This window comes from Semicossyphus pulcher, unplaced genomic scaffold (genome assembly GCF_022749685.1).
Source record: "Semicossyphus pulcher isolate SPU_LCO1_2020_fin unplaced genomic scaffold, fSemPul1.0.p SCAF_21, whole genome shotgun sequence".
Classification (NCBI taxonomy): domain Eukaryota; kingdom Metazoa; phylum Chordata; class Actinopteri; order Labriformes; family Labridae; genus Semicossyphus; species Semicossyphus pulcher.
The window spans coordinates 20574485-20589973 of record NW_027211695.1 but is presented as its reverse complement, the minus strand read 5'-3'; the positions used below and the strand labels follow the sequence as shown (position 1 = coordinate 20589973).

The window sequence follows — 15489 nt, the reverse complement described above, 5'->3', positions numbered from 1 at the left end:
AAATGTTTTTCCTTTTTTAATTTTTTTTTTTTTTAATGTTTTTTTTTTTTCCTTTTTAAAATGTTTTCTTTTTTAAATTTTATTTCATTCAATAATTTTTAGTCACTTTGATTGTCGGCCTAATGTTGTTGTGTCCTACATGTGTACTAATGTATTTCTTTATTCCTCACATCTCTTATCTATAATTGTGTTACATAATGCTAATGCTCATTTCACCAATGGCTGTTTAATCTTATGTATGTATGTAAGTTATTTGTATTGAGTTCAGTTTACTTGTATTATAACTAATATAATTTTCATTGTAGACTCAAGGATGGTTTCGGTCGGTGTGTTGGGGTGATGTTGTGTGATCTGGGGGGGATGTGGAATTTAACTCTCTACATTATTATAAATGTTACTATGAAAAAATTCAGTAAAATTGTTTTGGAAAAAAAAACAACATTTTCTGTCTCCAGCTTCTTAATTGTGAAGATTTTCTGCTTTTCTTTGTCATTTACAAAGTTTTAGTTTTTGACTTCTTAAATACATTTTCACACGTCAGTTTGGGCTCCGGGAAATTATGATAAGGACACTTGTTGTAGATTAATCCATTAAGAATGAATGATTACAGTGACTACTATTAGGGAGGTCAGACTCCCAGCAACACCAGTTTATTACAAGTCGAGCAGTATAACGTTACATTGACATTAAGATATGATGAAAAACAGCAAATATTTGATGCCATCTGACAGAACGCTGTAAACACAGAGGGATAACGTTTTATACAGTACAGAGCTCTCTCTCTCTCCTCTGCTGTTTGCTTCACTGACTTTGATGCCACATCATGTGTTTGTGTTGTATAAATCCCCTGAGAAGCCCGGTTGGTATTTTCTTCACACACTTGTCATGGGTCAACTCGCTCACTAAGCAGACTTTCTCTGCGACGACGTACGAGTATTCCTCGACCTTTACGCTGGCTGTTATTTGATTTTCCCATGCTGCTTTCGTGACCTTACACAAAAAAAGGCTGTTTTGTTTATGGGGTTTGGTACTACAGCGAGCGGACCCCGGGGCTGCCAATGCTCTTCCACTCTGTATTTTGAAGTGCTTTATTGTTGGGTGCGATTGGTGCTTTATTAAGGGGACATTTAAGTTGTTGCGGTGCTTTTTAAATCTAAATAGGATAAATAAACCGCAGCTCTTCATTTAAAAGTAGTTCCTCTAGTTTGTTTGCATCTTTTTGTCATTCTAACTCTTAGCTCCTAGCTTTCTCCCTCCCTCAGCTCACAAAATCCCTAATCTACCTTCCTAACATGACTTATATCCTTGTGTTTATGCACTTTGTTCCTTCCCTGTCTGCCATTATTGTATAGATGTCGAGTATTATAGGTTCTTCTACAAGCCCAAACACGCTGGATGTTCTCTCCAAAGCAGGAAGTATTAAAGGCACAGATTACCGCCCCTGTTAATGCGACAGTAGGAAATATACACAAACAGAAATTAGCTTTAAGTTGACAAAACATGCTTCCTGCTCGGTTGCGTGGGAGCTGGATGTGTAATTATAAAGTGACAGAAGTTTTTAGTGGCTGTTCGGGAGTAATCAGGTCGTAACGGGATCCTGTTTCCGTTTACAGAGAGTTTATAAAAAGACTCTTTTAAACTGTTGCTCGACCTTTGTGGGCAAAACTGGCCTTTACTTCTTTAAGTGTCTATAAAAGAAAAGGGAGCAGGACCAGTCCGTCTTTGGTGGGACTGTTCACAGCTTATTGGCTCCCAGTAAATAATGATTTTTAACTACTTTATAAAAACTGTTTATTATAATTTTAGTAAATAGGTCAAACTTGACTCACAGTGAACTCTTTGCCTGTTTATCGGCGTTTAAAAAAGATTCATGGCAGCTAATGAGAGCTGGGAATTTCAAAATAAAAGCCTTTTACTCTTACATATCTGACTCAGCATAAAGGAAAACCTGCACACAAGTATTTCTGCTAATTGTGCACTGTGTGATGAAAACAACCAGACTCCATGGTTTGCAGTTAACCAGGGCCAGAAGTTGATTCAGTCTGCCCCCTAGTGGCCACAGGGTGTCATTACCTAATAATAAATCTATTAATCCATTGTTCCAACATGTATATCTTTATTACTGCTGGAAAATTATCGTAAAGGTGTTTAACAAAATTGTGTTTAGCATGTATATTATTGAAGTTGTGTAATTGCCATGGAAACAGCTCGCAAGGTGCGCACATTATTTTATAACTTTGTAGGTAAAAGCGTGAAAGCTAACATAAAGGCCAGCCAGCTAGCTTAAAACCTCCCTGCGCTCTAACACCAATCAGAAGCAGCACATTCATTATATATTATACTATAGCTTGGTGTGTGTGTGTGTGTGTGTGTGTGTGTGTGTGTGAGTGCATACTGCAGACTCTCCTTCTGCTCTCCACAATAAAAGCTCTAAATGCGTTTGAGCAGCCATGTGGGCGGAGGGCCTCCCTGCAGCGCAAAGTAGTTCCACCACCAGGGCTTCTCCGCCCGCTCCTCTCGGTTCGGGATCAGGCTCATGTCGGCCATCAGGGTGTAGCGCTCGTACTGGTTAAAGGGGTCGAAGCGGTCGTAGGAGCCCATGGAGGGGATGGTGTATTCCTCCTCCTGCATGTCGGGCTCTGGCGCAGCTTTCTGCAGCACAAAGTCCACGCGGCCCGCTGTGGTCATGTGGTGAGGGAGGTAGACCTTCTTTAAGGAGCGGTTGAAGCCCGGAGCGGAGGCCGAGACGATGTGGATGCCCGGGATGAGGAGGCGCCAGTAGTCTCCGTTCTCAGCTGGAGAAGGGAGAAAGAGAATGAGATTTTTAAAGTGGCAGTTCACCAATTTTAGTGTCACTCATTATCAGTCTTACAAAGTGGGGACGAGGAGCTCCTAAAGCTGCATTTATGTCATAAGGGATGCATGTTTACAACGTGCGAGTTTTCAGGTCAGGTAAAAACAGTGTGTGGATCTGTGTGGAAGGGCGCCGGTTTAGCGGTTAAATCGCACGTCCCTTGTGCAGAGGCCATGGTCTGCGGCGCAGCGGCCCGAGGGTTGACTCCCACCCTCGGCCCTTTGCCGCGTGTCATCCCCACTCTCTCTTCCTCTGTTTCCAACACTATTCACGGCCCTCTCTCTACATGAAGTGGAAAAAAGGCCCGAAAAATTATCTATAAAAAAAAGGTGTGGAAAATCAGTGAAATTGATCTTTCAGAACAATCTGAGTTTCTAATCGTACATAACGAAGGCCCTTTGATTTCTGCAGAGTGGTAAATATGAATAAAGAATGTGGTGGTCAAAATGAAAGTAGAAGAAGAAGAAAATACACTTCATTAATCCCCAAAGGGAAGTTTAATGTTTTCACTCTGTTATTACAAACAGAAATACACACATGCACAAACAGGCCCACATGGAGAGGCATTAATGCAGCGATGTCAGAGTGAGGGGGCTGCACATTGACACGCGCCCCGAGCTGTTGCCTCGACAGGGCCCAGGAAATGACACGGCACCTCTCCAGCTCCAAATCTCCATGCCTGGTCCGTACTGGGACTTGAACCGGCCACCCTCCGGTTCCCACGCCAAGTCCCTACAGACTGAGTAATAACCCCTGAAGTCATAGCAGCTTTAAGGCTGATGGCGTCACCAGCGACTCAGCTTGTCGAGTCACAAGCGGCTGGTTTAAGTGAAGTGGAGAAGGTCACGTACAAACTATCAGCTGGTCTAAACTGGAGACGGCTGAGTAATATCCAAACTATCTGTCCTGCTGTCCGGAGTTCCCCTGAACACAATAAAACGTGCTGTTGGCCACAAGAACTCGGACGTAAGGACTAGAAATTAAAACTTAAATCACTGTAATGCTGCATGTTGTTAGCTGCTGATGGTTACTACCTGTGGTGACGTCATGCTGGATCCCTCGCACTGATACTCGAGCGCCTTTGATCACGTTTCCCTCCTCGTCTTTTACGAGGCCTTTGATTCCTCGATGGGCCTGACGAACAACCACAGACACGTGAAACACAGATTTAACGACAGAGGACGCACCGTCACCAAACACAGCCGAACAGAATCATGATCACGTTCTCACTGCTTCCATGAATGAGAGTAAAGCCTCGTGGTTTTCATGCCAGCCGATAAACAGCTCTTCTTCGGGGGGGAATCTGTCGCAGCCGAGCTCCACCGTCACCTCGAAGCAGTTGGTGTGAAGGTAGTTGAAGTCCTGCATGCCTGAGCGGGGACAAAAACAAACTCCTTTACCCAGAATTCCACGAGAAACCGCGTTGACCTTTCCCCTATAACCCCTCACTGCTTCCCTGATAGTCTATAATACCTTGTCTAACGGCGCCCTCTGGTGGCCCCAGCAGACATTACATGTTATTGTACTCACTGCCTGCGATGTTGGACCACTGAGCTCCATTGACGATTCCCCTCTGACTGTGACTGCTGGACGGTCCACAGCGGGCGTTTTCATTGGCCATTCTTTCATGGGTGGTTGCATACGTTTTTGCAAGGAGCTTGAAAACCTACAAAATAAAAGCCTGAGGGTTATTTAATCTGTACCTTTAGTTCATTAAAGCTGAGACTAAAAGATTTTTTCTTCTTTTGTTTTTTGGATACAGGAAGTTTGACTCATCGTTTGTCTCTCCTGGATGCTGGTTCACCTGCTCGTCCTGTGTCGGGGAGAACATGTTGTGCTCCAGCGGGTGTTTGGACAGGTCGTAGGGGTAAGACACCACCAGGTCCCCGCCGTGGAAGTTAGCGGAGAGCACAAACGGGATGGAGCGGATCCACTTCATCACGGCGTAGGTCTCCGCTGCGACCTGCGATGCAGAATTTACACTTGTTTACTCAGTTAAAAATGAGAGGCTTCTCAGCATATCAACCATTATTCTGTAAACTATTATTAGACTGACACGACACATATGGAGAAGGATTCACACTGTACCTTACCAAACCAGTAATAGTCTGGGATGGGGATGTGGTCGGTGCGGTAGCCCTTCTGTCGGCGGCGGCTGTAAACGATCGACGTCAGATCGGGAAAGTTTCTGTTCAGGTCGACGTTCTGAGCGTTGTTTCTGCCGATGTTCAACGAGTCGTACCTGTGAGCCTGTAACTTTCAGGAAATTAGACGGTTCATTCGTTGTTTTAATGCATATCAGGTTTCAAAAAGGGTCCGAAAGACTGACTGAACCTCTGCAGACTGTCTGACAGGTGTGTTGAAGACAGAGATGAGATACATGCATTCTTTAGATAACAGGTAGTTTGCGATTGTTACAGCGATGATGCTGCTGTTTTTTTAAAGAATATTTTTTTGGTACTTTTTGCCTTTATTGATAGTAAAGCTGAAGATAGACAGGAAGTACTGGGAAGAGAGTTGTGGATGACATGCAGGAAAGGGCCAAGGATAGGAGTCAAACCGACTGCCGCTGCATCGAGGACTGTAGCCTCTATGCATGGGGCGCCTGCTCTACCCACTGGACTGTCATGGACTGTCTATGTCCATGTATAACAGCCCGGGGCATCATCCACAATGTCTTTTAGTTCTAAAGGAAGACGAAGGAAACCACGCTGGATGCATAGAGCGAGATTACGTGTCATCTATTTATCCTAATGTATTACAAAACAATAAAATTGTAATAAAATAAACAATATGTAAGTGTAGACTACTCACCTCCTCTTCATCCACATCAGCATTATCCTGGACTCCAGTCACCGCCACCTCGTATCCGTCAGGGTTCATGGAGGGCAGGATGTGGATGCGGGTGGTGTTGATGAGGGTCTGGATGCGCTCGTTTCCCAGCAGATACTCTGAGCAGAGGTACTGAGCCAGGTAGATCAGCAGCTGGCGGCCCAGGACTTCATTGCCGTGCATGTTGCCGATGTACTTGACCTCTGGCTCGACTGTGGAGGGTCACATTTACAGTAACTTGTCTCAAGTCAGTCATAATGAAAACAGAAGCAGACTATGTACAGCAGCCTCTCTTCTGCCACTAGTCACATCCCCTGCGGTGTACCCCAAGGTTCACATCTAGGTCCCGTTTAATTTTCTGTCTACGTGCTGTCTTCATCCTTCTGTCTCCTCCCTCCAACTCTTATTTTGAAAGGAGCTGCATGAATAAATTATTTCTATAAATATCTGCGCAGACTTCGACATGATTTACTCACGCAGCTCGTGTTCGCCGGGGTTGCTGGAGAACTCGATCACGAGCAGCTCGCGGCCCTCCATGCTGCGTCCGATGCTGTAGGTTCTCGCTATGTCAGAGCATTGATCCTCGGTCTTCTTCAGGATGCTGAACATCTGAGCGTTGGAGTGATGGGAGAACTTTATCGTGGTGGCGGGCTCCTCTGCAGGAAGCATTTCCATGCCGTCATAGTCCTCTAAATCGTCCTGTGCTGTAAAGAATGACATTGTCTTATCAGCTTTGATAGGTCGCTCTAGCAGTGACTGACCACATTTAAGATCAAACAAAAGTCTCTCTTTCTATTCTTGCAGGGCTGCCAGGCTATAAATAGGATGTCTGAAGAGATACAGGCCTGATGAGCTGAACGTGCATTTTTCAGCTGACACATTAAACTTGTGAAACAGCTGATGTCTGCCTTTATTCTTGTGTTCACACTAAGCAGGAACCAATAATAGCTGCAGAACCACATGGAACATGAAACCTTCCCGCTGCCAGACTCAAATAAGCGAGAACATTGTATCTGTCAAAACTGTCACCTCAACTTTGTAAAGCTAAAGCTGCAGACGCAAGAGTGAAAGCGGCCAATTTTTGTAAACAGTAACAAGATAAGATAGTCCTTTATTGATCCCAGGGGGGAAATTCGGAAATCAATCAACAACAGATTATTATTTGCTCCACCAACTCAACTAGCTCCGCAACTTAACTCAAACTGTTGTTGCCAAGCAACCCAAACATTCTCCTGCCCTCTGTGTCTCCAGGTGACCACACATCAGCTGTTTTTCATCATGTACATTTATCTGTTTGTTTTAATTCATCATCAACAGTGAAATCAGAGTCTGCTGTGTGATTCAGAGGCACCAGCTTGATCACTGTAGACACACACGCTCTGCTGTGATGTTAACTAACAGTCAGAACACCCAGTGCTGTTATACTCTATATCAGCACTCATGGAATGCCTCTTATCCAATCAGATTACTCGGTCAGAACTAACTGTTGTATAATGAATGTTTTAGCACATGGTTGCTTAAGCTACACATCAACATAAAGCATGAATCAAAGTATTATTGCTGGTGAACAAAGGTCGACTATTAGCTCTGGTTTTAGCTTTACTTAATACTGTTGCAAAAATATGTCTTTCAATCTGCTTATTGCTGCAGTGATTCATAAAACCGGAACATCAGTTTGAAGTTAATATGAAGATGGGAATAATTACACAGGTTCACCTGCTGCCAAACATCTGAACCACATTCTACATCGCAGAGACGCTTTGCACTGCAATAAAAAGCAGAACACTTTGACACATTTGTGCAGTTAAGTTTGTTTCATTGGTTCACTTTAAGCTTTTATGGGCATGTACACACTGTGAACTACTGCACGACTTTTAGGTTTCTAATGCTGGGTCCCTCTGTCCTGCAGTTTGTCTGTTCGTGCTCTCATATGGCTCACACATGATCTCTCATGACTGGCAGCAGTTTCTCTGTCTGCCTTGTCGAAGCATTCAGGAGAGTTTTTAAAGAATGCTGTTAGACAACGTTCGCCTTCCCGTGGTGCATTAAAAGGATGGGCTGCTACAGGCCACAGGACTTAGTGAAAACGTGGGTTTATGTGGCAAAATAAGGCGGTCCAGTCAGACTCGTAATTTGAGGTGAGCCACATGTGTGCAAACCAGATGCTGACTGAAAAATGCAAAAAGAAATGCAGATGGGAACAAAATATGATACAATAAGTCATAGGCACAAAATTAGGTCAGCTTAAAGGTCAAAATACAAACGATAGTGGGCCTAACTCTCACCTTTGAGGCCCTCCAGCGGGTCATAACATTCCTCCTGCTCACTGACAAAGAAGCGATCGCAGTCCAGGAAGTAGGGCCAGGCCATCTCTATCGCCTCGAAAGCGTAGCTGCACTTCTTACGCACCTCCTCACAGGTGGTGCGACACGGCTTCATCACCTTTGCCTTCTCGCAGCGCGGAGCCAGCACGGAGCAGCCGAGCATGCGGATCTCAGGGTTGCATTCTCCCCCGAGCAGGGACTCCGCCACGCTCATGAGGAGGTACTCGACCCCGGCCTCGGCGTCGTCGCGGGTCTTGTGGCCGAGGATGTTCGGGAAGATGGTTTGAGTGTAGGGCATGTCTTCGCAGTAGGAGAGGAAGACATCTGTGCATTTGGCTGAGATGGAAAAGAAAGAAATTCAGGATAACTCGATCTATCTTTATCAATCTTATTTTGAAAGGTCGAGGCATGTATCTCAATCTGTCACATGTTTAATTAGAAGCCATGTGGCGCCAAATATTTCTATTATCTCTGGAAATTAGAATCTGAATATTTCATAGTGCAATTGATCATCTAAAAATACACGATGGTCTTATTGCTTTCGGCCTGATTCCATTAAGAGCACGCCCAGCTATGATCTCATCCTTTCTGTTGTGAAAAACACTGACTCAATTCAAACCCACTGGGACATAATTGTACAAAGCCAAGAGCTACAGCTTGATCTTTCTCTGGGGGTGAAAATTAAGTGGTTTGAGGGCTCATTAAGGCAAAATAAAAGCTGCTATGGGTGAATTAAACAGCCCAATGAGTTTATAAGCTGCCATGACAGGCTCATGCAGGACGCAGCTTCCCTCAGTCCAAGCCCAAAGGGTACTTACGTTTTTCTTCCACCGTTGGCTTGCATAGTCCTGTAAGACACATCAGCAGCATGTCATTAGCCGACACTGTGGCAGACACTAGATGGCAGAAGTGGTTTCTGTAAAAGCCTCAATGTGGCCTACAAAAACCCTGCTTGGTTAAACTCTGGACTCGATTCTGCAGATGTTTAAAATGCCTGTCTGTCTGCAAAGTATCATTAAGTCACTGGAGCTTCCACATTTTAATTTGGGTTTAAGAACGAATCATTAATGTTAAAAAGCATGATTTGATCTGGCAAAGCAATGCCATTTGGAAGCTACAGGAAAACATCTGATCATATTGTCAATCAATACGTTTTATAAAGTTACAGACGAGTTTAACAACATGAAAGTCAGCTGCTAGGTCGAGAAAACTTCACTGGCTTCACATGTAAAGATGCCTTGTCTAATTCATGCAGCAGGTCATGTTGCACGCATCATAATATTCGCATAAATATGATTCAAAACTTTACCCCGAACTCCTGGGTCACACCGACGAGGAGTAGCTGAAACGAGGACCAAAGTCTGCAGCAGGATGAGCAACATGATGCTCGTTTTCCGCTCTTTATATTCCGTTTCGATGTGGCACCTCACACACGCAGCCAGAGGGTGTGTGCGTCAGCTTCCCCAAGTCTGCAGAAGTTTCCTCTGAACTTCTCTCAAAGCGAGTTTATTAGAAGTATTACGGTTAAATATCATGTTACATAGTAGGAGACAGCTCCGGGGTGAAGTAGGGACATGTGCAGTTAAGTTACATGACAAGTTAGCATGCACGCATTTAGCTTTGTCCCCACTTGAGTTAAATCGTTGAGTTTTTAATCCAATAATGTTTGTACGGAGGATTCAATTAAATAAAAGTGCAAACGTCCCCGAATTTATACCTTTATTTTACGTTCTTACCTTGCCTTCTTCCGTCACATGACCTTGTTAGGCCAATAGCAGCACACCTGGTCCTTAATTAGCATGTGAACAATGATTAGCATAATTGAAAGTGCTTGTTGGTACCGCATAAACAACGTAAAAGTCTCTATATTAGCAGAGTTTCTTGTACCCATTTTAACTTTGTCTTGTCTTTTTGTTAAACATATAGCCTACATATTCTATTAGTTGTTAATTAAAGTTGAAGGCATAATGCTGCTTAAGCTAGCAGAAGCTATCTTTTCAAAGTGTTGGTTGTTAAGCTAATCTGGGGCAGTTGTTGCTAACTACAAGCTGATCCATATTTAAGCTACACAACGTCTTTTTTTAATCTACTTTTGTCCCTATGACTCCAACTTAAAATTGTTGGGTTTATAGATAATAACGTGTGCTTGAGCCCCACTAATTGTGGCGAGAGAACAAACAAAAGCTCCATTCTGACATTAGCTACACAATAAATCGCATTGTCTGTCATCATGGAGCGAACATGGGTAATAAACACATCATAAAAAACTCTCTGAAACACAACAATAAGAAATATACAGGGGCCATTTATTCAAACTTAGACATGTTTTTTCACACTTAACCATTTGACCTGATGAGGATATGTTCCTCATGCATTTATACCATTTGGCTATGAAGCCCCAGCTAGCTGTTAGCAACACTCACTTTAATTGGTGTCAATTCTGTTTAGAAAAGAGCAAGAAAAAGGTTACAGAAAGGCTAAAGCGTGTAACCAAATGACATTGTACACAGTACACAAATGGGGCCAGGCTAACTAGGCTAAGCTAAAGATACACAGGAGTGCAGATTTTTCATTGCCTTTTGGATTAAAGCTTTGATTAACCGTGACCTGGATGACTGAGAACCTGCAGACATGTTCCTTAATGGAACAATGATTCTCAATATGACCATGAGACCGTGCAAATCCTTTGATTGTCTCAAGAGGAAACTTAATTTGCTTCAAGACTTAGTCGAGATGATTGCCACCTGACCTGATTTCTTGTTCTGACACACACACACACACAGAATATTTTGTCCAAGCTAACTACATTTTCCAAGAGAGCTTGCTTTACTCATTCAAATAATTATAGGGTATTCTCTCCTTCAAGCTGAGCTGATGTGAATTAGCATAATGGGAAGCATGATTATTCATCATGCAGCCAGGCAGGCGCAGGACCCCTGGCTATCTTGAGTATCTTGAGAGCGAGCTCGGGGCCTCATGGTTGTAATGAGTCCAGTGAGCAAGAAAGGGGTAATACTACTGTATCCTTCAGCTAAATCAGGAATATGCTAATTACTCCTTAATACAGTCATTTGTTATGCAGATTATCACACAACCTAGAAAGAGAATGGATGTGAATTTTACAGGGAAAGATTACATCCTATGAGCATAGAGAAAGACTTAGTAAAAAATGATTAATAACAGATGGAAAGATTAAATGTTCATAACCCTGAAAGTGAATAATAGGGCCGCGATTCGTGTGCAAGACTGAATGACTCACTGAATCTGTTTATAACCACCTACAGATGATTGTGATGGACAACCACCTGTGCAGAGAATAGGAGCTGTAGGCTATAGCATCATACGCAGGATTTAAGTGGTTTAGTGGAGAAGACGAACAAGGTTGAAGGAAAATATTGAAACCGCGGAATACATTAACACCACTCACTGTTTTCAGGTAAGCATACTTAATGCTATGGTTGCAACAAGAAAAAAAAAAGTTGAAATTCTAACAACATGAGCCCTTAAAGAGGCTACTATTAGGTGAATGGTGTTTTACTTGCAAGTGTATCTTGTTCTTTAGCTGTCTACTTTACTATTGTTTTTACTTTCTCCCATCTGATAGCATCTTTGGTGACAGCAAGCAGCAATTTTCTGTTAAAAGAATGTCTGATAAACCTCAAATGGCAGGCAGACACAGTTAGCTACTGGCTAAGAGGTGGGCATGTTTCCCTTAGGAGTTGGTAGGGACCAAAATTGGAGCAAAAAACTAATTAACTTAGATTAAACTTTTCATCTGGCCTCATCATTGAGTAAAAATGTACTTTGTTATTGTTATATAACACTTTGAAGTTTCCATCAGCCACAATGGTACTATTTGTTTTGTGTCAATTTATAGCATGCTAGCAGTGGTAAAAATGGAGCCTGCCAAACGTGACAACATTTTAGCATGCTAACATTAGCGTTTAGCTCAACTACAGCCTTATCATAGGTTTATACGAAACTAGTTGAGTGTCTGAAGAATCATACAGAAGATATGACTGAAAGACGACGTCTGCTGTCTCAGTTGAGCAGCTGTGACACTTAATTAGCTCTGCATACGTTTTCCATTTGAGTAGTTTAAATCACTGGTTCCTGTGTTTTATCAGTTTCGGTAGATTGGGGTTAATTAGATGTTGTGTTTGTGTAGCAGAGCCCCGTCTTCAGTACACCCTCGAGCTGCTGGTAGCCTGCACTGCTTGAGCGTTTGACAGGAGATTCCTTCACTTAATGCTACAATGAATTACCACTGGTTTGTTTTAACGCATTAAATGAGCCCGTGTCATTTCAGTGTTTGAATAAATCAGTAATCTGCAAATATGACCTTTGACCTGTCTTTAATTACACTATAATGCTGCTGCTACAGAGATTGCTCATGTGACACCAGAGTCATTTTTATGCAGTATTTCTGTGATTATAATCGAGGCAAAACAAAGAGGTGTGTAGCTGCTGGACGGCGAAAGGGAAGTCTACGTGTATCAATCGATCAATATTAAGTTTTCTATAACTTCCCCTTAACTTGAATAAAAGTCCTACGATTTGTCATTTAGTGTCCAAAACTTTTAACTGTCCTGCTTGAATTCAATTTGCAAACTGACAAATAAAACCAAAGGGCATTATCTCGCTCCAACGACATTACTCTGAAGACATTAATATGTTAAATAGCTTTATAATTGACAGCTTTTATTGCACAGATTCCACTAAAAGCTAATCACACTGCCAAAGAACAGCAAGTGGCCCACAGGAGGAATGATACATGTGCGTAAAGTACAGATCTTTAATAATAAAGCAGCTATTCTGTTACAGCTGGAAAAGTCACATATTCAAATCTGGCACAAACACAAAACGTTGTGTGTTTAAAGCACTTTGAAAGCTACATCACATTGCTCCCCCGTCCTTTACCTAGACAAAAGTTGTTCCTGTACAGTGCAAAATATATAACAACATCATTTAAATAGAAACATAGAAACATTTCCCAGTCAACTGGCAGAACGAAGAGCAGTTGTACAAATGTCAGTCAAAAGTGGGCTATCTCTAGTACATTCAGTTACACTTTTAAGCACAAGTCAGGCGACAATCTGTGTTTTTATCGTCAACAAATCCCATGAAAAGCCCAAAACCAATAATCAATTGATTATCCATTGACAAGTATTCTCTTTAAAGCCACTAATCTCAATCTTCTCTCAATCTGCTTCCTGTGCGTTGGTTTGATTTAATTAAAAGACACGTGTCCAGACTGAGATGCTTTGCAGACTGAATGGTGTAGCAGCGTTATAAAGATGACTCTACGTCTGGCATTTGGAGAAACCAACATGATGCTTTCAGGGGTCGCTGCTTCTTTCTAATTTGTCCATAAAGTATTAAAAACACATTATGGAGCAACACTGATGCTCAACACTGGGTGCAATGCATTCTCACTAAACTGTCAAATATGCTAACTTGGCCGTTGCTCCAAGACGTCTGAACCACAAGCGCGTCAGTTTGAGTGTGCAGACTCTGTGGTCAAATTAGCAACAATAGATACGCAACATGCGGTTAGCCGTGTGAAATAAAGTGGGTCAACTGAGGAAAAATAAGTAATTTCCAGTTAGACTTTCAAAAATAAATTGGTCAAGTTAACGAAAATAATCGAGCAACATCTGGTTTGATTTTCAAAATAAAGCTTGCTGAGAAACATTTATTGTTTACGACTTTTAGACGTGCACAAGGATTTACACGTGGCTCGTTTAGGGAAAAAATCTGGTCTGAATCAGTTAACGTTCGTAGTCACGTAACTATCATACGCGGTTCAGAGATACACTGCGTAACCAACAAACGTTACGTAGCTAACAAACGTACATTATATAAGTTCTGTATGGTGCCTAACAAAAAGTAGCTAGCTAGCTAGCTAGCTAACAAAACTAACGTCACATTACTTAGCCTATTTTTTTAAAGATAATTTGAAGTTTCACGGCCCCTTTCTTCAAAAAAATATAACATTTGTATCGCTAGCTACTCAATTAAACTTTTACATTTAAAAGTGTTTTCCTCTGCGGTTTCAGAGTCCGCCATCTTGTTTCAATCGGGATGTGTTGGGAGACAAAGGATGCATTTGATGGAGCCTTTGAAATGAGGCGGCCTTTGACGTGCCCCTGTGACGCAATCAGCCTTATTCATCCTTTGAAGGATGCCGCCCCTGAACTGGGACACAGCTACAGTTAAATGTCCGAGGCTGAAACCAGCTAACACACGTTATATTAGCTGCGTATGGTGCACAACTTAAATAGATGTCAACTTCCCAAAGAAGTCGGCATTGATTATTGGTTTCACACCCCCCGCCATCAAAACAATGGCGTCCAGCAGTGACGCTAGAGGAGGACCTAAAGCTTCATATTTTGAAGCATTTGGAGCAACTGACCGAGCTGCCGTATTTGACAAGCTTTTAATTACATGTTTCGTCATTACAAAGAAGCAGAATTGAAGTTGAAGTTTATTTTTAGTTGTAGAGCTGCCAGAAATACTCTCAAGTTTATCAAATGTGTATTCATCCGCGTTTGAAAGTAGTCCCCTTAAAAAGCACTATTTACTCCTGTTTGAGTCGTGTTTGCTAAAAGCTGCAGTGCCCAGTTGTTCATGGATTTACACTACAGTATGTGTCCATAACCTTTTATTCCCCAGGATGTACATCAGTGTGTCGTTTAGTCAGTGTGGGTCTTTTCTTGGCATTTGTTGGCAACACAAAAACAAAGACTCTCACCAGCCTCATCACTCAACATCACGGTGTACGTGTTACTCGCCTTTGGCTCCTGTAACTCTGAGAGAATTCGACAAAGTGCATCAATATTCAGTGACTGACATGACACTGCAAAGTAGTCTAACATTGTCAATACAGAACATGGCATTAATGTAAAGCGGCTCCACACCGAAGAGTACATCCATTAACTGAAGGTTCAACACTTTCAGATCGTCGCTCCACAGCCGGATCGACCGTCCACTCGTGGCTCTGTCGCCGTGTTTGGTGGCAGTAGAAAGGTCACAACACGAGGTTTGTTGGAGTCGGTAGAAAGTGGTCAGAGGAGCTCAGACGGCCACTTTTTTCTGTCTCCCTTCAGTTTGAGATTAATCTGAACCTTACTCGATGACATTGATTCGTCTGATCCGTGTGGTTGTCTACAGATCCTGTCCGAGGTCAGCGTCATCACATCGTCCCCTCTGCTCCCTGATGTCTCCCCTTCTTCACCTCTTCGTCCTCCCCCTCGTTACTGTCTTTTCTTTCTTCTCCGCCCACCATCTTCCTTATTTTAGCTCCCGTTTCAACCCCCACCCACAATCTGTCCCCTCTGTCTGCTCTCTTTCTCCTTCCCAACCATCTCCTCCCCTCCCCGTCTCTCTCCTCATTCTTCCCCTCCGCCCACCTCCGTCCAAGAGACAACCTTTATTTTTGGCTCGTAGTGTGTATCGGTCGTGTCCGCGCGCTCGCCA

At 42.7% G+C, this 15489-nt stretch overlaps 1 protein-coding gene across 3 annotated transcripts; it reads right to left on the bottom strand.

Moving 5' to 3' along the window:
* Nucleotides 1-639: 639 nt before the first annotated feature.
* LOC138600634 (carboxypeptidase Z-like) lies at nucleotides 640-8071 on the bottom strand. Of its 3 annotated transcripts, none has more exons than XM_069672097.1 (9): nucleotides 7966-8071; nucleotides 6163-6375; nucleotides 5702-5898; nucleotides 4943-5104; nucleotides 4659-4817; nucleotides 4385-4520; nucleotides 4085-4224; nucleotides 3889-3988; nucleotides 640-2795 (listed from the first exon to the last, which is right to left on the bottom strand). In XM_069672097.1, the coding sequence occupies exons 1-9, from the start codon at nucleotides 8054-8056 to the stop codon at nucleotides 2431-2433; spliced, it is 1563 nt and encodes a 520-aa protein (XP_069528198.1). In that variant the 5' UTR covers nucleotides 8057-8071; the 3' UTR covers nucleotides 640-2430. The 3 variants fall into 3 exon arrangements, with proteins under 3 accessions (XP_069528198.1, XP_069528195.1, XP_069528197.1); XM_069672094.1 differs by having other exon boundaries at nucleotides 4943-5110; nucleotides 5669-5898; nucleotides 6163-6390; nucleotides 7972-8071; XM_069672096.1 differs by having other exon boundaries at nucleotides 5669-5898; nucleotides 6163-6390; nucleotides 7972-8071.
* Nucleotides 8072-15489: the final 7418 nt, after the last annotated feature.

Coding starts and splice junctions, on each gene's coding strand:
- LOC138600634 (XM_069672094.1), bottom strand. CDS start 8,056: ATGGCCTGGCCCTACTTCCTGGACTGCGATCGCTTCTTTGTCAGTGAG. Junction 5,899..6,162: donor CCCCGGCGAACACGAGCTGC/GTGAGTAAATCA, acceptor GACCCTCCACAG/TCGAGCCAGAGGTCAAGTAC. Junction 2,796..3,888: donor CCAGCATGACGTCACCACAG/GTAGTAACCATC, acceptor TCCCTTCTCCAG/CTGAGAACGGAGACTACTGG.